The sequence below is a fragment of the Anolis sagrei genome, chromosome X, assembly GCF_037176765.1.
Source record: "Anolis sagrei isolate rAnoSag1 chromosome X, rAnoSag1.mat, whole genome shotgun sequence".
NCBI classification, from domain to species: Eukaryota; Metazoa; Chordata; class Lepidosauria; order Squamata; family Dactyloidae; genus Anolis; species Anolis sagrei.
In genome coordinates this window covers 56,188,751-56,216,242 of record NC_090034.1, presented here as the reverse complement: position 1 = coordinate 56,216,242, position 27,492 = coordinate 56,188,751, and the positions used below count along the sequence as shown (strand labels likewise).

General features: G+C 44.6%; 1 protein-coding gene and 1 pseudogene across 2 annotated transcripts in view; both read left to right on the top strand.

The window, feature by feature from the left end:
- Nucleotides 1-27,492, top strand: part of SH3GL1 (SH3 domain containing GRB2 like 1, endophilin A2) — a 44,271-nt gene that overhangs the window by 11,721 nt on the left and 5,058 nt on the right. Inside the window, exons 2-8 of one of the 2 annotated variants that reach the window (XM_067473484.1) lie at nucleotides 17,559-17,627; nucleotides 19,280-19,352; nucleotides 19,450-19,727; nucleotides 21,151-21,309; nucleotides 22,844-22,947; nucleotides 25,585-25,709; nucleotides 27,391-27,444. In XM_067473484.1, the coding sequence (XP_067329585.1) occupies nucleotides 17,559-17,627; nucleotides 19,280-19,352; nucleotides 19,450-19,727; nucleotides 21,151-21,309; nucleotides 22,844-22,947; nucleotides 25,585-25,709; nucleotides 27,391-27,444 (862 nt within the window). The remainder of the gene's footprint in view (nucleotides 1-17,558; nucleotides 17,628-19,279; nucleotides 19,353-19,449; nucleotides 19,728-21,150; nucleotides 21,310-22,843; nucleotides 22,948-25,584; nucleotides 25,710-27,390; nucleotides 27,445-27,492) is intronic. The other variant, XM_067473485.1, reaches the window with a different exon arrangement.
- On the top strand, nucleotides 6,415-7,723 carry LOC132780474 (ATP synthase subunit beta, mitochondrial pseudogene; annotated as a pseudogene).

Sequence of the window (27,492 nt, the reverse complement as noted above, 5' to 3'; positions counted from 1 at the left end):
ATCTCCATTGTAGAATGAATGCATTTTTACTGTAGCTGCCGTGGCTCAAGGCTAGCTATGGGATCCTGGGGTTTCTTTCTTTCCATGTTTTGTTTTTGAAGATCCAGACTAGTTTTGTGCATCCCAAGGTATCTTTCTGTTAGCTCCTGGTATGATTGATCAGAGACTTTTATATCGAATGGGAACGGAATTTGTCATCGTTCAGTCAGTCTGAAGGCAATAAGCCGGAAGGAAAAAAAAAAGCTTTAGTTGTCCCATAGAGGAATGTTACAAGAAAATAAATGGAAAGGCTTGGAATTTTTACCCATTTGCACTTGATTTACTCCGGGAAACACAAGAAGAAGCTCTATTTCTTGGCTCTTCTCCTTCATCTGGAGAAACTGGAACGCCTGCCCACACCTTCCTTTGGAAGCTTGGCGCTCAAATCCCTAACATGTGCTGGAAATGACGCTGATCTCTCCCTCTCTCTCTCTCTCTCTCTCTCTCTCTCTCTCTATATATATATATATATATATATAATACAGGGCGGGAGGCAGTGCCAAGTTTCTCCCAAAGAGCTTGCAAAGGAATGTACAAACTCTCCCCACAGCCTTTGGCCTGTTTCTTTGAAAGGGCTTCTTTCGTACATAATTACGCCATAACGAACCACGACAACACAGTCAGCTAGGCAACGTGATCCTGCATTTGCCTTTAGCTGTATACAAACACCCATTACATGAGATCCTTTGGAGAGCATGCTCATTTTCAAAGAGAGGAGACCCAGAACGTTTGTTAATTTTCTTCTTTGTGAAAGGCAGTGGTTCCCAACCTTTTTTTGACATGGGACCACTTTGACCAGGGACCACTCTCCAACATCATTACCGAAAGGGTTACAAATCCGTTTTTGGTCAACTTTAGATTTGGTTTGGTTATTTGGGGTGCATTGAACACATCAACTCTAGTTTCCGATACAGAACATATGCCATCCAGTAGTTGCTCTCTGCTCACCCACAGAAAACCATATTTAAAAATGTAGAGCTGATGTGGAAATAGCAATCTTTCATGGGTAGTCAGCCTCTCCCCTCCAACATCCCTATTGCCTCGGCACTATAAAAGTTTTGCAAGACCAGTCGCTCTCGTTGCCACATGATTTCGAGGCAACGGTGTAGTAATGGTGAGGCCGCAGATCATATTTTCGTTCTTGCAAACCGCTGGTGGTCCATGGACCACAGATTGAGAACCACTGGTGTAAGGGACATCTCCACGGATTTGGGTATCTATACAGATAGAACCAAAAGCTGGTAGATACTGTTGGCCTGGTATACATCCCCCCCCCCCCCCCCCGGTGAAGCTATATGGAAAAGGTTCACCGAAAAACGCATCCTTCAGCCTAAAATATAGGATAGGAAATGCAAGAACTTTTTCATGGCTAGATGTATCCTTCCTTGCTGCATTCTAGATCCACTTTCACCAGACTCTGTGGTCACCGCTTGACCTTTTGAGTTCTCTGAGAGAGAACTTAATGCAAAGGATGTTAAAGGGTCACGCTGAGAATAGGTCAGGCTTCATAATCAGCATTCGGCAAGCTGCTCTTTCCCTTGTTACTCATAGGCAGAACTCTTGTGATGTCATGGCATGTTTTGGAGCTTAGGGACATCATCATCATCATCATTAACTTGGGTACCCAGCATTGCCCGAGTTATTTGAAAAAGTCATTTTTTAAATTGTACAAAATGTATAAGATTGTGGATTAAGTACAATTGACATCTTGTCAGGTTAACCTCAAGAGACTCCATCAGTATTTAAAGTTTGCTATGTTGAGCATGTTTGCTCTCGATGCATCATCAGTGGGAGCATGGATGAGTTCCCTCTGTCAGCTCCAACTCCCCATGCTCGGACATGAGAGAAGCCTCCCACAAGGATGGTAAAACATCTGGGCGTCCCCTGGGCAATGTCCTTGCAGAATGCCAATTCTCTCACACCAGAAGTGACTTGCAGTTTCTCAAGTTGCTCCTGACACAGAAAAAAAGTGGGGTTCTGTGTACTCTCTGGCTGTAGGGTAATCTACAACTCCTACTATGGTGAATCAGTCCCCTCAAACCCCTCCAGTAGGTTGAGTTAGACATGGGGGTTCTATGTACCAAGTTTGGTCCAGATCCAGGTCTTCTCCCGACTCACTGCTGTACAGTCAGCCTTCCATAAGTGCGATTCAGCTATCCATAGCTTGAAAATATTTAATTTTTTTTCATTGCAACAAGTGAACTTTGAGTTTTCCATTTTAGGGACAATATTTTTGTGTGTATTATGATATGATACTTCTATCCTGGAACCAAACCCTGGGGGATGCCAGAGGACCCACTTGTAAGGCCATTTATCTGAGCAGCGATGCTCCGTTCAAGTTGCTTTGTGCTACTACGCTGCTTTTTAAAAAATCCATGTTTTCCAAGCCAGTAATGGGTTTCCGGTCGTTGTCTGCGGGTTACATTGGGTAGCCTTTGCCCTGAATCCCATGGGCAGAAAAATGAACAGTGGACCTGTGCGAGCTCTTGAGAGAAGCAATGCAATCAGGGAAACCTCATACCACATTGCTGTGTGTGTGTGTTTTCAAACAGGCTTAACCTGCTGTGTCCTGAATCACACTGACCCATCCTGGCCCTTGCCGAGCATGTTCCTTCTGACCAAACAGGAAGCATGGATTTTGCTGGTTGTTTTCCTCTCCTCTGGGCCATATTTGTGTGGCATCCAGAGAGCCCCTTACCTGGTAGGCCTCAATAGTTGGTAAAAACCTCCCAGTGCATTCTGTCTTGTGGTAAGCATCCTTGGTAACAAACATGGCATCTGGGCACTTCTTTTCCTCTGAGGAAGTTGCCTTGTGGCCCTCGACAGCAGGCTCCAAGACTCGAGACTTTATTTTAACCTGGACATCAGTCCACTTCTGAGATCCGTAGATAATCCTGTGTTGTTCCCTTTTCCCTTTAGATTTCTCCCCTGGTCATTTTTAACATACCTACTTTTTTCTTTTATTAGCTTGGTTACCTGACATTACCCAGGTTATTTGAGAAAGTCAGTTTTTGATTGTACAAAATGCATAAGGTTATGGGTGAATTACAACTGATATCATGCCAGGTTAATCCTGAGAAACTCAATCAGTACTTAAAGTTTGTTATGTTGGCCATCATCGGTGGGATTCAGTGTGCTCTCTGGCTGTAGGGTAAACGACAAATCCCACTATGGTGAGTCAGTCCCCTCCAACCCCTCCAGTAGGTTGAGTTAGTTGTGGGGGTTATGTGTGCCAAGTTTAGTCCAGGTCCATCAACAGTGGAGGTCACCGTTTCTCTGGTTGTGGGTGAACTGCAACTCCCATAAAGGAAGGTTAGTTCCCCACAACCCCCCCCCCCCCCCGCCCCCAGTATTCAAATTTCGGCAGATCAGTTATGTGTGTCAGGTTTGCTCCAGATCCATCAGTCTTTGGGTTCACAGTGTTCTCTGGATGTAGGTGAACTCCAACTCCCCCAAATCAAGGTGAATTTTCCCCAAAGACCTCCATGTTTTTTTTGCTGGTCATGAGGGCTCTGTGTGCCAAGTTTGGTCCAACTCCATCTTTGGTGGAGTTCAGAGTACTCATTGATTGCAGGTGAACTATAAATCCCAGTACCTACAACTCCAGGCTAATTCCCCTTAAAACCCACCAGTATTCCAAATTTGGGCATATCAGGTATGCATGACAAGTTTGGTCCAGATCCATTGTTGTTTGGGTTCATAGTGCACTCTGGATGCAGGTGAACTACGACTCCTATAAATCCCCCCAAAGACCTCCAATATTTTTTGTTGGTCATGTGGGTTCTGTGTGCCAAGTTAGTTTCAGGTCCATCATTGGTGGAGATTGCAGGTGAACTATACATCCCAGTACCTACAACTCCTAGAAATGGTGAATTCTCCCCAAATCTCTCTAGTATGTTAATTTGCTGACCAATTCCTCTGTTTGCTGTGTGCAATAGAAAAGAATCAGAAAAAGGCAGTGGGCGGGATCATGCAAATGTCATACCATTGGAAAGAGTAAGAAACAATGCGATGTCTGTGTTGGAGGAAACCCGTCAAATCTAGGATGAAGTTGTCCCCATATGAAAGCCTTCACTTGGGTGGTGGGCAGTATGGTGTTTGTGGAGGACAATGGCAGGGTCCTTGGACATGTTCATAGCACTTGCTATAACCTGCAATGTCATTGGAGGGAGGGCCATTGGTGTCTCCTGCAAAGTGGGAGCTAGAGCTCTTTGTGGAGGTGGGAACTTCTCTGTGTAAGTGGACATCCCAGCCACATACACACATACATATTTTCAAATAGAAGATAGATGGGTCCCCAAAGTACGGCCCACAGTCTGGCTACAGCCCTCCACCCCCTGCCCTAAACTTTAGACTTAGGGTCTTCCTGAGTCTGAAACCAATTGCCGGCACCCAACAACAACAATCCTAATTAACTTGACCCTCTCATCATCCAAAAGCAGGCCCACATTTCCCAGTGAAATACTGGTTTGTTTATGTTGGTTGACATTGTTCTTCATTTTAAAATAATGTACTTTTTAGTTGTTGGGGGTTTTTTTTGCGCTACAAGAAGGTAGGTAGTGTGCGTAGGAATTCGTTTGCTTTTCTTCAAAGTATACTCTGCGAGACCGTGAACCAGCCCTCAGCTTAAAAGTTTTGAACCCTGTTTTATGGCATCAACAACTACTAAAAGTATGCCCACTCTTCCTTATGCAGAGCTATTTTTGCTTGCTAGAAGCAAACAGGCAAGCACTATGTGGCTGCCTTTCCCAGAGTGCAGGCTATTAATTATTAATCAGGCCATTATCGAATCCTTTTCATAGATGAAGAAGGCTCCGCCTAATTAATTCTACTGTTCCCCAACTGTTGCCGTACATTTCATCCGCCCTGCTGATCCCATGGGAGGGGAAAGCATTGGCCTCTGAACCGAGGCTTGTGCTGGTTGAGCTCGAAAAACCACAATCCAGCAGTCTTCACCTTATTATTATTATTATTATTAAATTATTAGTAGTATTATTTATTATTATCCTGCCTCTACTCAAGGCAGGGTATGGCGGAGTCAAACTGCACAAGCAAAAACAGAACATGGTTGCAACACATATATTAACAGACATAGATGGAAGATTACAACACAGCCTTCAAACCACCTGTCAGCTGACGTCGACGCCATGAATTTCAGTAGGTTTCCTTAAGCAAGGACAACTCAGAGATGTTTTTCTAGTTCCTCCTCCTGGAAAAGAGCTATTGGTCGTCGTTGGTGCTCTCCAATCCAAGCCCCAACCTGGGCTGACTATTGGCATCCAAGATCAGACTACATTGAGTGCCATCACATCGCTTGTTGTTTTTGGCGGCGCCATGAATTTCAATGGGTTTTCTTAAGCAAGGACGACTCAGAGGTGATTTTCCAGTTCCTCCTCCTGACATAGAGTTGTTGGTTGTCATGGGCACTCTTCCATCCAAGCACCAACCAGGGCTGTCTCTGCTTAACCTCCAAGATCAGACAGGATTTGGTGCTTTGAGGGTAGGAGAAAATGGGACCTAAACACAACTGTCAGGTTAAAACGGGGCAAAATCTAGCACTGTAATATGCAACGTTAAATATTGATGCATACCTTACACCAGTGGTTCCCAATCTCTTTTTGACCAGGGACCACTTTGACCAGGGACCACTTCGACCAGGACCACACTCCAACATTAGTACCAAAAGGGGCGGGCCTGGTCAGTTCTGCGAAAAGAAGCAGAAATAAAATAAAATAAAATAAAATAAATAAAGAGAAAGTAGGTTCGTGGACTGGATTTTTGTTCTTGCGGCCCACAAGTTGGGAACCACTGCTTTAGACTCATAGAATTGCCAAAGCATAGAGTTAGAAGGCTCCTTAGAGGCCATCTAGTCTATTTATTTATTTACAACATTTATATGTCGCCCTTCTCACTCCGAAGGGGACTCAGAGGGGCTTACAAGATATATATACACACAATATATTATATTATTAGCATAGTACAATATTATATATTACTATATTGTACTATACCATTATATTGTAATATTATTAGTAATATTATATGCAATATAAAATATATGATTATAATATATTAGTATTATATTGTATTACATTATAATATTATAAATATATATATATACAATATATTATATTACATTATATTATATTATTAGCATAGCATAGGAGACAAGGTGAAACTAATGCAAGGGGAGTTAATCGAGGCTGGCACTGCAGCTCCACTCTCAGTCTGCTGGTGCCTGCCATGTTGAGCCTTGTTGGTCTCTGCTGCACCATCTTGGCCACCTCCCTCCTGCGCGAAGTGTAGATCAGGACAAGGCCACTTCACGCTGCTCCAGCTTCGCAGCGGGACCATCACCTCCACCACCAAGGCCTGCCGAGACTATGCTGCACAAACAGCACCTACAGCTAAATCTGGAGGGCTACAGACACATTATTGCCCTCATTGGTGCTGCGGTGGATGTCCAGTTTGATGAGGCTTTGGAAGTGCAAGGCAGAGACACACAGCTGGTCCTGGAGGTATCACAGCACATAGGTGAGAACACTGTTCATACCGTTGCTATGGGTGATACCAAAGACTTGGTAGCACCAGCCTTTGTTGAGATAACACAACTAAAAGTTGTGGGTCTCCTTGCATCTTATGCCAAAGGTGGTAAAATTGGCCTGTTTGGTAGTGCTGGTGTAGACAACACAGTATTGATCATGGTGCTTATCAACAATGTTGATAAAGCATGTGGTGTCTACTTGGTGTTTGCTGGTGTTGAGGAGAGAACCCGTAAAGGAAACGACTTGGACTATGAAATGATTGAATCTGGAGTCATGAACCTGAAGGACACTACATCCAAGGTCATTCTTGTTTGTGGACAGATGAATGAGCCACTTGGTGCTTGTGCTAGGATTGTTTTAACTGGGTTGACTGTGGCTGAATATTTCAGAGACCAGGAGGGCCAGGATGTATTATTTTCATTGATAATATCTTCCAATGCACACAGGCTGGACAGAATTTCCTGAGCTGTGGGATACCAGCCTACTCTGGCAATTGATATGGGTACCATGCAAGAGAGGATCACAACAACTCAGAAGGGCTCTATCACCTCAGTGCTGGCCATCTATGTACCAGCTGATGACTTGACTGATCCAGTCCCTTCGACCACATTTGCCCACTTGGACACCACCACTGTGCTATTGTGTGCCATTGCTTAACTGGGCATTTATCCAGCTGTAGATCGTCTAGACTCCACCTCCCTTATCTTGGATCCCAATACTGTGGTGCAGGAACATTATGATGTGGCCCGTGGAGTGCAAAAGATTTTGCAGGACTATGAGTCTCTCCAGGACATCATTGCTATTTTGGGTATGGATGAGCTATCTGTAGAGGATAAATTGACTGTGGCATGTGCATGTAAGTTACAGAAATTTTTGTCCCAGCCCTTCCAGGTAGCTGAGGTCTTCACTGGCTATGCAGGGAAACTGGTACCGCTGAAGGAAACCATTAAAGGAGTCCAGCAGATCTTGACAGGAGAGTATAAACATCTCCTCAAACAGGCTTTCTACATGGTTGGACCCATTGAGGCGGCAGTGGCAAAGGCTGATAAGCTAGCTGAATAGCACTCATGAGTCCCTTGTTAAGTCAAAAACTGTTCTCAAATTTTCATTGGTTCATGTTGAGATTCCTCCTTGGGAAGACGCGTAACACATCTGCAGAATATTTACATGTTTCCAATAAAACATCTTGTGAAAAAATGTCTAATGCAGCATCTCCAGGTAAAAGCCTCCCCAATGAAGAGGAAACCCCACTCACCTCTAGGGTCATTGATCCCATTGCCAAGCCTCTCTTACTCTCAAGAAACTTCTTTGAATGTTGAATCGAGATCTACTATCCTGTGGCCATCAGACACTTAGCTCTGGTCCTTCCCCTCTTCTCTGGGCAGCCCTTGAGATATTTCAAGGGAGTGATCATCTTTTAGGTTTTTTTTCCTTGCATTTTCCTGGCATCACACTCAACAGCTTCATCCAGGTGCCATTTCTATCTCTGAGGCCAAAGCACTATAGCTTTAAAACCACAAAGACAGCAGGGGTTTCTTTATTTTTCCACTAGCTTGGGAACCTGGCGTTGCCTGGGTTATTTGAAAAAGTCCAATTTTTGATTGTACAAAATGCATAAGATTGTGGATTAACTACAACCGACATGCCAGGTTAACCCCAAGAAACTCCATCAGGACTTAAAGCTTGTTATGTTGGATACGTTTGCTGTAGATTCTGTCTGGCTGTAAGGTAAACTATGACTCCCACTATGATGAATCAGTCCCCTCAAACTCCACCAGTAGGTGAAGTTAGTCATGGGGGATCTGTGTGCCAAGTTTGGTCCAGGTCAATCATCATTGAAGGTCCCAATTTCTCTAGCTGTGGGTGAACTACGTCTCCAAGAAAGGAAGGTCAGTTCCCCCCAAACCCCTCCAGTAATCAAATTTTGGCATATTCGGTCTGTGTGCCACATTTGGTCCAGATCCATCAGTGTTTGGGTTCACAGTGCTCTCTGGATGAAGGTAAACTACAACTCCCCCAAATCAAGGTGAATTTTCCCCAAAGACCTCTAGTATTTTTTGTTGGTCGTTGGGGTTCTCTGTGCCAAGTTAGTGCCAGGTTCATTGTTGCTGGAGTTCAGAGTGCTCTTAGATTACTGGTGAACTATACATCCCAGTACCAACAACTCCTATAAATGATGGTGACTTTCTCCCCAAACCTCTCCAGCATGTTCTATTGCTGATCAATTCCTCTGTTTGCCATGTTCCATAGAAAATAGGAAAGGGTTATGGTAGAGGCAGTGAGCAGGGTCATGCATATTCCACGCCAATGGAAAGGGGAAAAAACACTGGGGTGTCTGTGGTGGAGGAAAAACAGAAAATCTAGGATGAAATTGTCTCTGTATGAAAGCTTTCACTTGGGGGTGAGCAGTATGGTGTTTGTGGAGGATATTGGCAGGGCTCTTGGACATGTTCGTGGCACTCACTACAACCTGCAATGTCATTGAAGGTAGGGTCTTTGGTAGCTCCTGAGTAGTGGGAGCTATAGCTATTCATGGAAGTAGGAGCCTGTCTGTGTAAGTGGACATATATATATATATATTCACTTTTATTATGTGTATAGATATTAGAAAAATATTCTTGGGGGGGGGGGGAATCCTTTCCTTTTCCATGGTTTTTTAAAAGATTGTTACAGACCTTTTGGCTTCTAGTGTGTCATATTCCACAACTCAAGCTTTTACTCTTTTTGACCTCGCTGCCCAGTTGTTCCATCCATTACTTTATTCATTCCAACTCAAGGCAGCTTGCACAAATACATTGCATGCAATAAATAGTTTCCTTCCATACATATAACCTGGAGGACACAGGTTGCTTCAATATTTAGCTCCTTGTCATAATATTCAATCATTGGTGAACTTTGCTACCCGGAGAAAGCTTTTGTCCACCTTCTGTGTGTTTTGTTCTCTTTATTTTCAGCCACGATGAGGCCCCCTTCTCCTCTTCCTTTGCAATTCATGTTTTCCCCCTTTTTTGTTATAAAAAAAGATCCACATCCTCCTTTTCAGCGGCAGCTTCCTTTCCCCACATCCCATCAAACTGCAAACCCATCATTTTTTCAGAGACCATGTCTTGTTGACAGGAAACAGACTAGAAGTGTAAGCTGGTCCCTAAGCCAGCTGTAGGGGAGTGCATTTCAAAGGCAAAACACTAAAGTGTCGGGGTCATAGATTTGTACGCACTGTGCTTCTCTCGTGTAGATGGTACCAGTCTTTCTCCCTGGATTGTGAGTGAGATTTTATTTGAGGGGGAGTGAATTTAAAATATATTTTTAATTGGCTTTATTGTATTTTAATTACATTTTAAGAACAGCATGTCTCAGAGGAGTGTGCTTGCTCCTTCAATTTTTAACATTTACACAATGTTCAGCCTTTGTCAGAAGGGACAGAGAGTTTCATCTATGCTGACGATCGTGCCATCACCGCTCAAGCAGAGAGCTTTGAAATGGTTGAACAGAAGCTCTCCGAAGCTTTAGGTGCTCTTGCTGCCTATTACAGGGGAAATCAGCTGATTCCTAATCCATCTAAAACACAGAAGTGTGCTTTTCAGCTTAAGAACAGACAAGCATCTCGAGTTCTGAGGATTACCTGGAAAGGAATCCCACTGGAGCATTGCAACAGCAAAGTACCTGGGAATAACTCTGGACCATGCTGTGACTTATAAGAAGCACTGCTTGATTGTCAAGCAAAAAGTAGGTGCTAGAAATAATATCGTATGAAAACTGTCTGGCACAATGTGGGAATCTCAACCAGACACAGTGAAGACATCTGTCCTTGTGCTTTCCTAACCCACTGTTGAATATGCATGCCCAGTGTGGAATATATCTAACCACATTAAAGCAGTGGATGTGGCCCTTAATGAGACATGCGGCATCATCACAAGATGTCTACACCTCACACCACTGGAGAAATGATACTGTTTAGTTGGTATTGCACGACCTGACATCTGTTGGGTAGTAGCAGCCTGTAAGGAAAGGACATCTCTGGCCCATTAACCAGCAAGCCAATACCTTAAATCAAGAAATAGCTTCCTAAGATCTACAGAGATACTTGCAGGAATACCTTAGCAAGCGAGAGTCCAAAAGTAGAAGGTTAAAACCTGAAACCTCAATGAGTTGCTGATACCAGATGAGAAATTCCCTCCTGGGCACACAAGACTGGGTGTTTTGGAAGGTGCTGAACAGACTGCGCTCTGGCACTACAAGATGCATAGCCAACCTTAAGAAATGGGGCTACAAAGTGGAGTCCATGACATGCGAGTGTGGAGAAGAGCAAACCCCAGACAACTTACTACAATGCAACCTGAGCCCTGCCACATGCACAATAGAGGACCTCCTTACAGTGACACCAGAGGCTGTCCAAGTGGCCAGCTTCTGGTCAAAGGACATTTAGTACAATGCCAAGTTTTTAACTTGTTTATGATTTTTCCATACATTATAACTATATTCTCAATTTACTTCTGACACGAGAAGAGGAAGCAGCAGCAGTACAGAAAAGATGCCACATTGAGGAGGAGCAGGCATGTTTTCTTTGGTCCCAAAGACAAGGACACAATGGAACAACGGATTCAAATTACATCGAAAAGAGATGTCACCGAAACATTCAAAAGAACTTGCTGAGGGTCAGAGCTGTTTGACGGTGGAATGTGTGTGCGATAGAGTCTCCCCCTCTGGATCATTTTAAGCAAAGCTTGGATAGCCATCTGTTGAGAGGGTTTTGAGTGTGTGTTTCCTGCATGACAAAATGGATAGAACAGACCTTGGGTGGATCATTTCCAATTCTAGGATTCAACGATGCTAAGGCAGTTCAGCAAGAAGTAAGGAAGCCATACAAGAGGCTTCCCTGCATCTGCCTTTTTTTTTGCTCTGCACTCAAAGCCATCTTCCCAGCCCTTCTCAGACCCAGCGGAGCTTGGCCAGGAATGCAGAATGAGTGGGAGGGAGGGACGGAGTTCCCCCTTGACACACTTGGCCCAGGCCTTAAGCTGGGGGCGAATGGGGGAAGTTGGGGAAGGGGGAGGTCTCCCATGATGGAGGGTGAGTGATGGAAGTAGGCCCATCACATACGTAGTACGTGCAGCGGGATTTGACCACCTCAGCACAATGGAAAACATAGGTGGCCTGCTCAGGATGTTGGAAGAAACCTTCATTTCCTTTCTCCGAACCCCATGAAAGCTTTTGCGCTTGGAACAGTTCAAATAAAGTCCACCCTTCACATGGGTTGGCGTTTGGCACACAAGCCCCCCCCCCCCATGAAAGTATGCAAATAACTAAATGGCGGGAGCATTTGGAGATGCTTTGATCGCCTTTCTTCCAGATGTCTTGCCGGGTCGGAGTTGCGTAGGTTGCGACAGGTTGTGTTCCTTTCTTTCCTCTGCTCAGCCGGTCGAACCACATCTTTCTGGTTGCCCAATGTTTGGGCTTGTGTGGTCAGCATCTTTGTAGCCCAGCTGTGTCGCCCAACTGGATGCCTGCAACGATTCTCTTGGCTTTGGTTCTTCAGCCTTGGCTTTGGTGCTTTGCTTCCTCGACTTTTCTGAAACGCGCCCTTGTGACCAAGTCCCATTTTTATCTGCGATTGAGCCTCAGCATTAAAACCAACTCGCAGAAATCTCTGCTCACGCCAAAAGCATTGGTTGCCGCTACAATTTGGCTTTGGCCTGAGGTGACCCTATGAACGTGGGACCTCCAAAAGATTCGGGTTTGCAAGGCCTTGCTTAAAACAGTCCCCCAAAAGTCTTCCAATGGACATTGAACTGGAGAACCTAAACTTTCCTAGAGACGATACTGCATCCGTAAAAGTCAAACCCGCAAATATGGAGAGCCGGCTTCATTTCGCTTGCTCTTGATTCCTTTAAATTGCAGATATGCTAGGACTAAATGGAATAACTGGAGCACTTTGCATTGGCTTGAATGCCATATGGTTCTGTCAAAGAGGCTGGCATTAAAGAGAAGCAGCAACGAGGCCTCCATTTACCAAACGATTCCCAAGTTGGAGAATGATTCATTTATTTAGCTGCTGGCGCAATGCTGGCACAATGCCCTTTCATTATCAGGGCGTGTGTGGGCTTGCATTAGGACTTTGGCAGCACTGTGTCGGTTGACAGATGGGTATTGTATTACTCTCTGCAGTGGCTGTGATGTCTTGAATTATTATTATTATTATTATTATTATTATTATTATTATTATCACAAATGGCAGTATATTTTATTTCTCCCTCATCCAACACTTGAGGCAGGAATACAACATTGTTTGTTTAAAATACAGTTTAGTCATCCAGCCACATTGACTTTTGTGGATTTGATTCTATATGGATTTAATTCAGAATATTCTCCCTGGGAATGTCTAAGTTCTCCAGTGTGACTCTAAGGCCTACTTCCTCTGGTCTTGAGTACCTACAGATTTCTAGGAATCTCCAGGTCTTCCAATGCCTTTCAGGTCCCTGAAGCCCCTAGTAAGGAATGCTGGATATTGCAGTACATTACATTTTTTTCATTTTTTTAAATTTTGGGATGAAAAACATGCATGCTAAAATATAAAAATAGAATGTGGGAGTCACAGGTATTTGTGGAATTGGATTTATCTCAGAAAATATATACATATATACATATTTTCACTTTTCTATATACAAATCTGTATTGGCGAGGGTTCCTTTTGTTATTGATCACACGACTTCAGGGTCTGCAACCCCCAACTGAGTCTGAATACCAAGTTTCCTCCAGAGAGAGAGAGGGAGAGGCTTCATCTGACTCACTTCTGTCTCCTTCCAATCTCTCTGTAATCCACTCCCGGGTTTCATTCAAGCCAAACGAACCCAGAGTCAGCTTTCCAGCCAGAAGCGATGAGATAACTTTTAATTTTTGTGGGGTGTTTTTGTTTTTTTGTTTTTTTAGCATAGGTTGTGTCCCAGTTTGCCTGAACACGCCCTGTGCAAATCAGCAAAACCTCACATGTGTTTTGCTCCTTTCTGCACCGGAATATTTTAAAACCTCAAGTTCTTTCCGTCCCAAGTCAGAAGAAATCCCTCCTTGTTGCTCAGCATGGGCCGGATCACATTGCAGCAAAGAAGCCTGCAGGGAAGAAAGGAATGGCAACTTGAATGCATCCCAACAAACATACAGCCAGTTCTCCATATCCACAGATTCCACCATTTAGAGGGGGGAAAGTTTGAAAAACAATTCCTGATGGTTTCGCCATTTTACGAAGGGTATTAAAGACTTCCCCTGACCCACTTCTATGTATCACAGGATGCTGAAACTGCACATGTGTAATGATATACACATGTCTCTATAGGTTACGTGCCAATTTACAATCCAGAACGGATAATGGTCTTGATTGTACAGGTACTGAAGTGGTGTGAGGTTTGATCATGGACCTAGTGAAATACAGAGCAGTCCTCAAGTTCCTTGACTTGAAAGACCACACACCAAAGGAGATGTTCGATGAGATGAAAGAGGTTTATGGTGATGATTCTCCATCATATGATGGAGTCAAGAACTGGCATCGTCCATTCCAGTTTGGTTGGACTTCAGTGGAAACAGCTCCAATTCCAGGGTGACCCCACTCTGCTATTGATGAACACACCACCCAGCAAGTGGAGATCGCCATTTTGGAAAATCACAGTGTAACCATTTGTCACCTACCCCAAAATGTCAAGATTAGTGTGGGGTCTGTGACAAAAATCACCCAAGACCATTTTCACATGCATAAGATATCTCCTCGCTGGGTCCCCCGGCTGCTCACACCTTTCCAGGAGCAGGAATGAGTTGAATGCTCTCAGGCTCTTTTGACAATTATGTGCCATAGAAACCAGGAAGACTTTTTCAACAGACTGATCACACAGGAGGAATGCTGGTTCCATCACTCTGATCCTGAGACTAAAGTCCAGTCTGTGCAATGAAAGCATTGTGACTCATTGCCTCCAAAGAAAGCACGTGCCCAACTCTCAACAGTATTTTGGGACCAGCACAGAGTAGTACTGATGGATTTCCTAGCAAAGGGGACCAGGATCACTGGGGCATACTATGCTTCACTGCTGCGGGAATTGTGGGAGGTCATCAAAACCAAGAGACAATGTGTCATGCTTACCAAAGGTGTCCATCTTCTGCAAGACAGTGCACCAGTTCGCAACTCACCTGTTGCCCAAATGGGAGCATGCTCCTGTGGTTTTGAAATTCAACCACATCCCCCTGGTTCACCTCACCTCATACCATCAGACTACCACCTCTTTCCAACAAGGAAGTTATTTTTGAAGGGCAAGCATTTTTCAGATGACGAGACTCTGATTTACGAAGTCGCAATGTGGCTCTTGGAGCAACCTGTCGACATCTACAAGTGAGGTGTTTGCAGTGGCTTAAAAGGATGGGAGAAGTGTATGTCCCTAAGTGACACTTATGGAGAGAAGGACTGATAATTGTGCCAAGTTTCATTGCTCTTGGTCCACAGGAAGTGGATCAGGGGAAATCTTTAACGAACGCCCCTCATATATATAACGAAGGCTGTTTTACTATGCCGTTGTATCCGATGGGACTTGAGCATCCAAGAATTCGGTATCCATGGGGCTTCCTTGTTCGAGCAGGGGCACATACCACCAAACTTTAAAAAGCCATTGTAAGACCAGTTTTGAAGAAATTATCCCTTGACTCCTCATTTCTAATTTCCCTTTTCTGGACAAGTTCTGGAGCAAGTGGTGGCTTTTCAGCTCCAGGGATTCTTGCATGATGCCGATTATGTGGATCCCTTGCAGTCTGGTTTTTAGGCCTGGTCACGGAACAGAGACAGCTTTGGTTGCCTTGGTGGATGACCTCCACAGAGAGCTAAACAGGGGGAGTGTGTCCCTGCTAGTTCTCTTCTATCTCTCAGCAGCTTTCAGTACCATAGATTATGGTATCCTTCTGGATCGGCTCTCCGGAATGGGTCTTGGGGGCACAGCTCTGCAGTGGCTCTGCTCCTTCCTGGAGGACCATTCCCAGATGGTGATGCTGGGGGATACTTGTTTGAACCCCTGGGCATTGATCTGTAGGGTCCAACCCCCATGCTTTTCAATATCTACATGAGACTGCTGGGTGAGTTTTGGAGTTAGGTGCCATCTCTACGCAGGTGACATACAATACTATTTTCCACCTAATTCCAAGGAAGCTGCCAGGGTCCTGGACCAGTGCCTGGCAGCTGTGATGGACTGGATGAGGTCTAATAAGTTGACAAGACAGAGTCCTCCTGGTCAGTTGTGAGGCCGAGCGGGGTCTAGGGTGGCAACCTGTGCTCGACCAGGTTACACTCCCCCTGAGGACACACATCCGCAGTGTGGGATTCAGCGCTGATGCTTGAAGCTCAGGTGTCAGCAGTGACCAAAAGGGCCTTTGCACAGTTAAAACTGGTGCGCTAGCTGCAACCATACCTCGAAAAGCCTGACTTGGCCACTGTGGTCGACATCTTAGTTACATCTCGTATGGATTACTGCAGTGCACTCTAAGTGGGTCTGCCTTGAAGACGGCCTGGAAACTGCAGTTAGTGCAAAGATCGGCAGCCAGATTGCTAACAGGAGCCAGCTATAGGCAGCCGATATGTTTATGGTCCCAATTCAAAGTGCAGATTATGACCTACAAAGCCCTACATGATTTGGGTCCTGCCTATCTTTGTGACTGCATCTTCCCCTATGAACCAGCACGGGCTCTAAGATCTGCTGGGGAGGCCCTCCTCTCAGTCCTGCCTTCGTCTCAAGGACGGTTGGTGGGGACAAGGGAAAGGGTGTTCTCGATGGTGGCCCCCCAGCTCTGGAACACCCCAGGGAAATTAGGCAAGCCTCCAGCACTTTTGGAAAAAGTTAAAAACTTGGGGTTTTTTTCAGCAGGCCTTTGATAACCTTTAGACCAGGGTCCCCAGTTGTTTTGGCCTGCAACTCCCAGAAAGCCTAACAGCTGGTAAACTGGCTGGGGTTTCTGAGAGTTGTAGGTCGAAATACTCGGGGACCCACAGGTTGAAAACCACTGCTTTAGAAAGTAGCTAGACTGAGTGCCAATTAGTTTAGCACTTTATATTCTGATAGGTATACAGTTGGAATGCTAAATCAATTGTATGGATCTTTTTAAATCAATGGGCATAGCCACATTTTACCGATGTTATTTAATCTAGGTTGCTTTTCTTAATTTTATATGTCTGGTTTTATGTAAATGTGTTATTGATTTTATGTGTTGATGTATTGCGTTTTATGTGTTGTATGGCACTATCATTGGGCCCCCTGGTGGAACAGCGAGTTAAACCATTAGGCCCAGCTTCTGCCAACCTAGCAGTTTGAAAGCATGCAGATGTGAGTAGATGAATAGGTACAGCTTGTGCGGAAAGATAACGATGCTCCATGCAGTCATGCCGGCCACTTGACCTTGGAGGTGTCTACGGACAACGCCGGAGCTTCCGCTTAGAAATTGAAATGAGCACCACCCCCTAGAGTCGGACATGACTGGACTTAGTATCAGGGGTAACCTTTACCTATGGCACCATTGTATGCTATTTTGTAAGCTGCTCCGAGTCCCTATGGGAGATGGTTTCGGGATATTAAAAAAGTTTTTATTATTATTATTCCTTGATCCCAGATGGATACTGAGGGCCTATTGTAATTGAATACACAAAGCTAGGTTTGGGTCTTAAACTAGGACTCAGGACACCAGGGTTAGAATCCTCGCTCAGCCAAGATACACTTTAAAGAAAGCAATGCAAACACTCACTGAACAAACCCTGCCAAGAAAACCACATTATAGGTTTGTTTTAGGAAGTCCTTAAGCCAGGAATGATGATTTGAAGGCACACAACAACAACAACAACAACAACAACAACAACAACAACAACATGAAAGCCATGTACATTGGACAGACTTGCACACTCAGAAACGAAAGACATATTGAGCTTTCTTACTGACTTCTTTTTCTTCTTTTTCCTTTTTACAGCTGGTCAGCGAAAAGGTTGGAGGAGCCGAAGGGACCAAGTTAGACGATGACTTCAAGGAGATGGAAAAGGGGAGCAAAGTTTGGGCAAACTTCTTTTGGGGGGCTGTCAATGAGATTTCCTTATCTGGGTGGTCTCTGTGAAACTTCCTTGTTGCTCAGGAGTAAATCAGCACCATCCTGGTTGTTATTATTACTGGAATAGATGTTTTATTGTATTACTAACTTGGGTACTTGCCGTTGCCCGGGGTAATTTTTAAAAAGTCAAATTTTGCACATAACTCTACAAAATGCATATGGTTGTGTGTGAACTGCAACTCACCATGCCAGATTAATTCTCAAAAACTGCATCAGTTAGTTATATTGGGCAAGTTTGCTCTAGATGCAGCATTGAGGGATTCTATGTGTTCTCTGGTTGTAGAGCAAACTATAACTCCCACTATAGTGGGTCAGTCCCCACACACCCCTCCAGTAGGTTGAGTTATTCATGGGCGTTCTGTGTGCCAAGTTTGATCCAAACCCATAATTGGTGGAGGTTACAGTTTCTCTGGCTGTGGGTCAACTACAATTTCCAGAAAGGAAGGTCAGTTCCCCCCAAACCCCTCCAGTAATCAGATTTTGGCATATCAGATATGGGTGCCAAGTTTGATCCAGATCCATCAGTGTTTGTGTTCACAGCGCTCTCTAGATGCAGGTGAACTACAAATCCCCTGAATCAAGGTGAATTTTCCCCAAAGAACTCCAATATTTTTTTCTGGCCATGGGGGCGCTGTGTGCCAAGTTTGGTCCAATTCCATCTTTGGTAGAGTTCAGAGTACTCATTGATTGCAGGTGAACTATAAATCCCAGTACCTACAACTCCAAAATGTCCAGGCCAATTCCCCTCAAAACCCACCAGTATTCAAATTTGGGCATATCAGGTATGCATGCCAAGTTTGGTCCATATTAATCAATGTTTGGGTTCATAGTGCGCTCTGGATGTAGGTGAACTATAATTACTATAAATCCCTCCAAAGACCTCCAGTATGTTTTGTTGGTCATGGGGGTTCTGTGTGCCAAGTTAGTTCCTGGTGCATCGTTGGTGGAGTTCAGAGTGCTCTTAGTTTGCGGGTGAACTATACATCCCAGTACCTACAACTCCTATAAATCGTGGTGAATTCTCCCCAAACCGCTCTAGTATGTTCAATAGCTGATTAATTGCACTGTTTGCTGTGTGCCATAGAAAAGAATAGGAAAGGGTCAAGGGAGAGGCAGTGGCCGGGGTCATGTTTTGTGGAAGATTAATGTCTGCTATCTTAGACAAAATACTTTCCAAAGCAAAAAAACACAAATCAACAGTGTATAATATGGTGGACAGTGTGGTGTTTGTGGTGGACATTGGCAGGGCTTTTACACATGTTCATGGTGCTCACTATAACCTGCAATGTCATTGCCTTTGGTTATCTCCGGAGTAGTGAGAGCTAGAGCTATTTGTGGAGGTAGGAGCTTGCCTGGGTAAGTGGACACCCCAGCCACACACATACATACATATTTTCGCTTTCATTATGTGTATAAATAATAATAGGGAAAGTAGATGGAAGGGTGAAAAGCCTAGCTGATAACTTAGTTGGTAAAGCTGGAATGCCCACAGATTGGGTCGCTGTAGACCTAACTGTTACTTTAGTCAGAGTCTAGGGAGTTTCCATTCCTTATATTTCTTTGAGGCTTTATTTCTCTTCCTACAGAAAGTGGACCTCACCAGCAAAGCTGTGGTCGAAGTTTTGGCGCGGACGACAGAATACCTCCAACCCAATCCCGGTACGGACTGTATTCTGGCCTTTGGAGGGGGAAAACTTCATTTGGGCCTTATTATCGCTAGAAATCTATATGTTTCCTCTCTTTTGGTTTTTCTCAGCCTCTCGCGCCAAGCTGACGATGTTGAACACTGTCTCCAAGATCCGGGGGCAGGTGAAGAACCCGGGCTACCCACAGTCTGAAGGCCTCCTCGGCGAGTCCATGATCCGGTACGGCAAAGAGCTGGGCGACGAGTCCAACTTCGGAGATGCACTGCTGGACGCGGGTGAATCCATGAAGCGCTTGGCCGAAGTGAAGGACTCCCTTGACATCGAGGTCAAGCAGAACTTCATTGACCCCTTGCAAAACCTGTGCGACAAGGACTTGAAGGAGATCCAGGTACGGTCCATCCTGTTGCGACCTTTGGGGAAGGAGGATACCAGCCTTGGAATCTACTTCTCTGGACGTTTTTTAAGCTGAAGTTTGGTGGCCATCTGTCAAGAGGGCTTTGATTGTGTCTTCCTGCCTGGCAGAAGTGGGTTGGACTAGATGGCCCTTGGATTATCCAACTCTAGGACTCTATGGTTCTAATAACAACAATAATAATAACAACTTGGGAAGTGTCTGACGTGTGATTGAATACAAAAGCCAGCATAGTGATCTTGTTTGCTGTGTACTAATCTTGTTGTGTGTCTAATAATAATAATAATAATAATAATAATAATAATAATAATAATAACAACAACAACAACAACAATAGGCAAGATGTCCATCTATAGGGAGAGATCGGACGGTGCTTTTCTGTCTGGCAGAAAGGGGTTGGAGTTAGCAGCACTTGGGATCCCCTCCAACTCTAGAATTCCATGATCCTATATCCCTATTTCTTCACAAACCTGCTAATGTCTTTGAGGCTGAATGGCTATCTGGCAGGAGGGCTTTGATTGTGTCCTGCTGCCTGGCAGAAGTGGGCTGGACTGGATGACCATTGGGAGCTCTTCCAACTTGGACTCTGTGGTTATAATCACAATAGTAGCAATAATAATAATAATAATAATAATAATAATAATAATAATAGGTTAGATGTCCATCTGTAGGGAGGGATTGGATGGTGCCTTCCTGCCTGGCAGAAGGATCTTGGAATCGAGGGCCTTGGGGTCCCTTCCAACTCTAGAATCCCATGATCCCTATTTCTCCACAAAAATTCTAATTTCTTTGAGGCTGGATGGCCATCTGTTGGTAGGGCTTTGATTGTGTTTTCCTTCATGACAGAATGGGATTGGATTGGGTGGCCTTTCCTGGCATCTTATGATTCTATAGCTCTATTTCTCCATGAAACTGTTAATGAAGCCGCCCTGAGTACCTTTGGGGAGGGAGGTGCAGGTTAGAAATAAATTATTATTATTATTATTATTATTATTATTATACATTATATATTATGTCTGTGAAACTGGTTGGCCATCTGTCAGGAGGGTTTTGATTGTGCTTTTCCCACTTGTGATAATGTGGCTGAATTTTAAATTTTTGCGTGTTATTGTCTATTTGTGAGTTATATTAATTATATTGTTTAATTGCTTATTGCTTTAATGTTTACTGATGTGTTGTTGGGCTTGGCCTCATGTAAGCCGCCCTGAGTCCCCTTGGGGAGATGATGGCGGGGTATAAATAAAGTTGTTATTATTATTATTATTATTATTATTATTATTATTATTATTATTATTATTATTTGGCTGGTTCTGGGGCATCCCTTCCAGCTCTAAAGTCATTCCATATTGACAAGCTGGGTATTGATGAATGTTTTCTGCTCACCAACCTCTTCAAACAGCACCACCTAAAGAAGCTGGAAGGCAGGCGCTTAGACTTCGACTACAAAAAGAAGCGGCAGGGGAAGATCCCGGACGAAGAGCTCCGGCAAGCCCTGGAGAAGTTCGAAGAGTCCAAAGAAGTGGCAGAGACGAGTATGCACAACCTCCTAGAGACAGACGTGAGTTTGGCCGTGTGGCAATGAATCACTAAATGAATACCTTTTGGATGGAACTGTTGGCTAGTAAACAAAACAAGGAAGTGGGAGCAGGCTTCCTGGAGGCTAGGACTGAATGGAGTCATGGGTTCGAATGACAGGGAAGGAGATTCCAGGTGAAGATGAGGAAGAACTTCCTGACCATAAGGAGAGCTGTTCAACAGTCTCCTTTGGAGGCTTTTAAACAAAGTCTGGATGGCCAGCTGTTGGGAGGGTTTTGATTGTGTTTTTCCCTTATGGCAGAAAGGGGTTGGACTGGATGGCCCTTGGGGTTCTCTGCCAACTCTATAGCTGTCTTTCTTCATGAACCTCTGAGAGACAGACATGAGGCTGCATGATCGTCTGTCAAGGAGGGCTTTAATTGTGTCTTCCTGCTTGTTAAAAGTGTTGGACTGGATGGACCTGGGGGTTCTCTCCCAAATCTAGGACTTTATAGCTGTTTTCTCCATGAAGCTGCTAATGTAGGCACAACCTCCGAGAGACAGACGCAAGGCTTGATGGCCATCTGTCAGGAGGGTTTTGATTGTGTCTTCCTGCTTGGCCAAATGGGTTGGACTGAATGGTGCTTGGGATTCTTTCCCAACTCTACGAATTCATAGCTGTCTTTCTCCATGGAGCTGCTAATATAGGCACAACTGAGAGACAGACGCAAGGCTTGATGGCCATCTGTCAGGAGGGTTTTGATTGTGTCTTCCTGCTTGGCCAAAGGGGTTGGACTGAATGGTGCTTGGGATTCTCTCCCAACTCTAGGAATTCATAGCTGTCTTTCTCCATGGAGCTGCTAATGTAGGCACAATCTCCGAGAGACAGATGCAAGGCATGATGACCATCTGTCAGGATGGTTATGATTGTGTCTTCCTGCTTGACCAAAGGGGTTGGACTGAATGGTGCTTGGGATTCTCTCCCAACTCTAGGAATTCATAGCTGTCTTTCTCCATGGAGCTGCTAATGTAGGCACAACCTCCGAGAGATAGACGCAAGGCTTGATGGCCATCTGTCAGGAGGGTTTTGATTGTATCTCCCTGCTTGGCCAAAGGGGTTGGACTGAATGGTGCTAGGGATTCTCTTCCAAATCTAGGAATTCATAGCTGCCTTTCTCCTACACTAGTGCTTGAGAGAATCCCAAGCACTAGTGTAGGCACAATATATGAGAGACAGACGCAAGTCTTGATGGCCATCTGTTAGGAAGGTTTTGATTGTGTCTTCCTGCTTGGCCAAAGGGGTTGGACAGAATGGCCCTTGGGATTCTCTCCCAACTCTAGGATTCCATGATTGTGCTGTTGCCCTGTTTCTCTATGAGTTTGGGCGTCCTGTTCTTCCGCAGGACATTTTCCCAGGACTCTGGCATTCAAAGGAGGGTGAGCTGGGCCCTGCAAAGTGATATTCATGGGCGAAAATGAATGCACAGGCCCAAGATCCATGGGTCATTGGACAGGACAGCTTTTCAAAGCCATTTCTCATGGGGGTTTTTTTTTTGTTGTTGTTGTTGTTGTTCTAGATTGAGCAGGTCAGCCAGCTGTCGGCTTTGGTGGACGCCCAGCTCGATTACCACCGGCAAGCCGTACAGATCCTTGATGAGCTTGCGGACAAACTCAAGCGCAGGTGAGTGCTTCCCCGGAGCTACCTTCTGCCCTTAGGGGTGGGTTATACACATGCCATTCCCATTTGGCATCCTTTGGGCCATGCCAGGAATATCTTCTATCTTCTGGGGGAAACAAAGCAACAGCAGCAATACTCCTGCAGTCCTGAGAGTTACAGTTTTCCAAGGTCCACACCCTTATCCATGGGGCAGCCAAGAGAGAGGAGGGAGAGTGCATTGCCGCTTTCCCTCCCTCCCTCCCTGCTACCTTGCTTCCAGAATTGAAGACACGTAACATGGGAGAGGGATGGTGGGCGGTGCCTAGCAATTACAGTGTGATGGCAAAGCAACTGAAAGAATGCTGAGTACAACTGAGTAACACAGATATATTTAACAGTGTGATGAAGGTAGGGAAGTCATTTATTTCATTTCAAAACTGAGTCAGACTGAGCTCTACTCTACCAGACACTTCCCAGCTTCAATGTGATGAAGTCCCTTGATTAGTTCTGTCAGATGGAAAGGCATGCAGTGCTTTTCTCTTTCCCAGAGGGAATACCGTAAAAAAAATAAATCCAGAACAGAAGAGAAAACTGGCAATAGGCGGCTCTCCCTGGACAGTTCCTGGGAAAAATTGTGAGCAAAATTGACAAGAATAAGCCATTAGAACCAGTTGACGACAGATCCTAAGTGTAGACTCTGCAAGGAAGCAGATGAAACGATGGATCACATCCTCAGCTGCTGCAAGAAGATTGTGCAGACAGACTACAAGCAGAGGCATAACACCGTTGCTCAGATGATTCATTGGAACTTGTGCCACAAATACCATTTGCCTGAGACAAAGAACTGGTGGGATCACAAGCCTGGAAAAGTTACAGAAAATGAACACTTCAAACTACTCTGGGACTTCCAAATTCAGACTGACAGAGTTTTGGAGCACAATGCTCCTGACCTCACGACCGTGTTAAAAAACAAAGTATGGATCATCGATGTCACAATCCCAGGTGACAGCAGGAAAAGCTGACACAATATGCGGATTTAAAGATCAAACTGCAAAGACTCTGGCACAAGCCAGTAAAGGTGGTCCCAGTGGTGATCGGCACACTGGGTGCAGTGCCTAAAGACCTTGGCCTGCAATTAAACACAATTGGATCTGACAAAATCAGTTACAAAAGGCCACCCTACTGGGATCTGCACGCATTATTCACCGATACATCACACAGTTCTAGACGCTTGGAAAGTGTCCGATGTGTGATCCAATACAACAGCTACAGTTACCTTGTTTGCTGTGTACGAATGTTTTTGTGTTTCAAATAATAATAATAATAATAATAATCAGAGCCGACCACTGGCACAACAAAGCATAAACTGAAGCATCGGCAGTTCCTTGACAGAATTGAAGGAAAAATTGATAAGGAGAAGACCTGGTTATGGCTCACAAATGGAACAGTGAAGAAGGAGACAGAAGGCCGGATTCTTGCAGCCCAGAAGCAAGCCATCAGAACCAATGCAGGATTAAGGCCAGGATCGAAAAATAAGCTGATGACCCAAATTGCAGACTATGCAAGGAAGCTGATGAAACTATTGATCATATCCTCAGCTGCTGAAAGAAAATAGCACAGATAAACTACAAACGGAGGCACAACACTGTTGCCCAAGTGATTCATTGGAACTTACATCACAAGTACCACCTGCCTGTAGTAAAGAACTGGTAGAATCATAAACCTGCAAAGGTAGTTAAAAATGAACATGCAAAAATACTGTGGGACTTTCAGATCCAGACTGACAAAGCTTTGGAACACAATACACCAGACATCATGATTGTGGAAAAGAAAAAAGTTTGGATTATTGATGTTGCCATACCAGGTGACAGTCGCATTGACAAAAAACAACAGGAAAAACGCAGCCGTTATCAAGACCTCAAAATTGAACTGCAAAGGCTCTGGCATAAACCAGTACAGGTGATCCCATTGGTAATCAGCACACTTGGGAAGTGTTCAACTTGTGAATTTGTGATACGAAATCCAGCATATATATCTCATTTGCTGTGTCATACTGTGTTTTTGTGTCAGTAAAATAATAATACTTTATCTAAATTCTGCCCTATTTCCCCGGAGGGACTCAGAGTGGATTCCAAACATAAAAGGCAAACATTCAATGCCCGAACACAACAACAATGCACCCATAGTTAGGAAATTTGGCAACCCAACATATGAAAACAAATTATAACTTAACAACTAAAATTAAATTAAAAACACAACAAGACAAAACATCAAACATTGAACAGCATCAATTTCCCCAGTTCCTTGGGGGCAAGTAGATTGGTCATTGCTCAAAATATCTATTGAGCTGGTGGGTTTAACGGTTTAATGGTTAACGGTTTAACCCACTGTGCTAAACCTGTCCCTGAGTTGGATGGAGAAGGGGAGACATCCAAAGAATTCGATGGCGTGTTAGACTCGAGTCAATATGGGGATTAGCACTGTTTCATCCTCCCAAATGGTACACAAAGCTCTGAGGAGCAGAAAGGCCAACCTTAAACTGGCCAGAGGATCTCCCAAGCCCAGCACTGGTTTCCCTTCTGAACTCGGCTGACCGTAACCAAGTGTAGATGACATGTTGTTTCCTGCTAATGACTGCTTTTTCCTCTCTCTCTCACCCAGGGTGCGGGAAGCGTCCTCACGCCCTAAGCGTGAATACAAGCCAAAGCCCAGGGAAACCTACGAATTTGGGGAGAGTGACCAATCGAATGGCGGCTTCTCCTGCAACCCGGCCCCCAAAGTCTCAGGTAAGGCATCCCAGGTGAAGACACTTCACCTGGCGGTGGGGAAGAGGGGCGCATGGCTCTTAAGGTGGGCAAAAAAGAAGCAGAGGGAGAGAGTGGGCTGCCAGCCTAACTGATGGTTGCATTCAACATTTACCAGGGATTTCAGCCTCCTTTGGAGGCTTTTAGGGCCTCAGGGAGAGGCCTTAAGGCAGTGTTTCTCAACCTTCCTAATGCCACTATCCCTTAATACAGTTCCTCATGTTGTGGTGACCCCCAACCATAACATTATTTTCGTTGCTACTTCATAACAGTAATTTTGTTCCTGTTATGAATCGTGATGAAATATCTGATATGCAGGATGTATTTTCATTCACTGGACCAAATTAGGCACAAATACCCGATACGCCCAAATTTGAATACTGGTGGGGGTTGCGGGGAATTGAGTTTGTCATTTGGGAGTTGTAGTTGCTGGGATTTATAGTTCACTCACAATCAAAGAGCCCCTTGAACCCTTCCAATGATAGACTTGGGCCAAACTTCCCAAACGGAAACCGCCATGACCAATTTGGAAGGAACTGACAGTGATTTAGGGGAGATGTAGTTCACCTACCTCAGGAGCCCAAGAGACCATGAATCTGGACCAAATTTGGCACAAAATACCTGATACATCCAAATTTGAATATTGGGATTTGGGTGATTGATTTTGTCATTTGGAAGTTGCAGTTGTTGCGAAAGGGGTTCCTAAGACCCAAGTTTAGCCTGAAGAAGAGAAGGCTGAGAGGAGATATGATAGCCATGTGTAAATACGTGAGAGGAAGCCACAGGGAGGAGGGAGCAAGCTTGTTTTCTGCTTCCTTGGATACTAGGACGCGGAACAATGGCTTCAAACTACAAGAAAGGAGATTCCATCTGAACATGAGGAAGAACTTCCTGACTGTGAGAGCTGTTCAGCCATGGAACTCTCTGCCCCAGAGTGTGGTGGAGGCTCCTTCTTTGGAAGCTTTTAACCAGAGGCTGGATGGCCATCTGTCAGGGGTGCTTTGAATGCAATATTCCTGCTTCTACACAGGGGGTTGGACTGGATGGCCTATGAGGTCACTTCCAACTCTATGATCAGAAATATGTGTTTTCTGATGGTCTTTGGCAACTCCTGAAACCCCCTCCACTTGCAACCCCCACCGGGGTCCAGGCCCCCAGGTTGAGAAACACTGCTTTAAGGAGAGGTGGGTACTAAATTAATTGTTGTTGTTGTCAGTTATTTTGGAGTGGTCTGCTGTGTTTGGCTTAATTGTAAGAAAGAATTAGAAGGGACTCCCAAGAGGCATCTAGTCCAGCCTTCCTGCTGGACAAGAGTACACAAGAAGTGTAAATACTTCCAAAATAAAGCAGCCAAACAGCAGCGCTTCCCTAATATTTCAGTGGGATCTTTGTTCTTGTCATTTGAATCCAGCAATTCATGTTTTGATCTCTGGAGCAGGAGACAAATGTTGAGGAGGGGGGAAAGGAGTGAAAGAAGCACAAAATCCCTAATCTCCCTTTTTTCATGGCATGTCCCTCTTCCATGTTTTAAAAAAGAGGTTCCCGCTTCTCCCATGTACCTCCTCGCTAACAGTTGTCTTGTCCAGAAAGCAGTCGATATTGTGTTCATGTAAAAAGCATGCTTTTTCTCTATTTTTTTTCCTTTTTGTTGTTTTGCAAGCAGCTTCTTCCTCTTTCCGATCCGAAAAGCCATCCCGGACCCCCAGCCGGACGTTTTGTGAGTGTCCTTGCTTGCTTTGTCTCTGCTTCACCTTTGGCTCCGCTT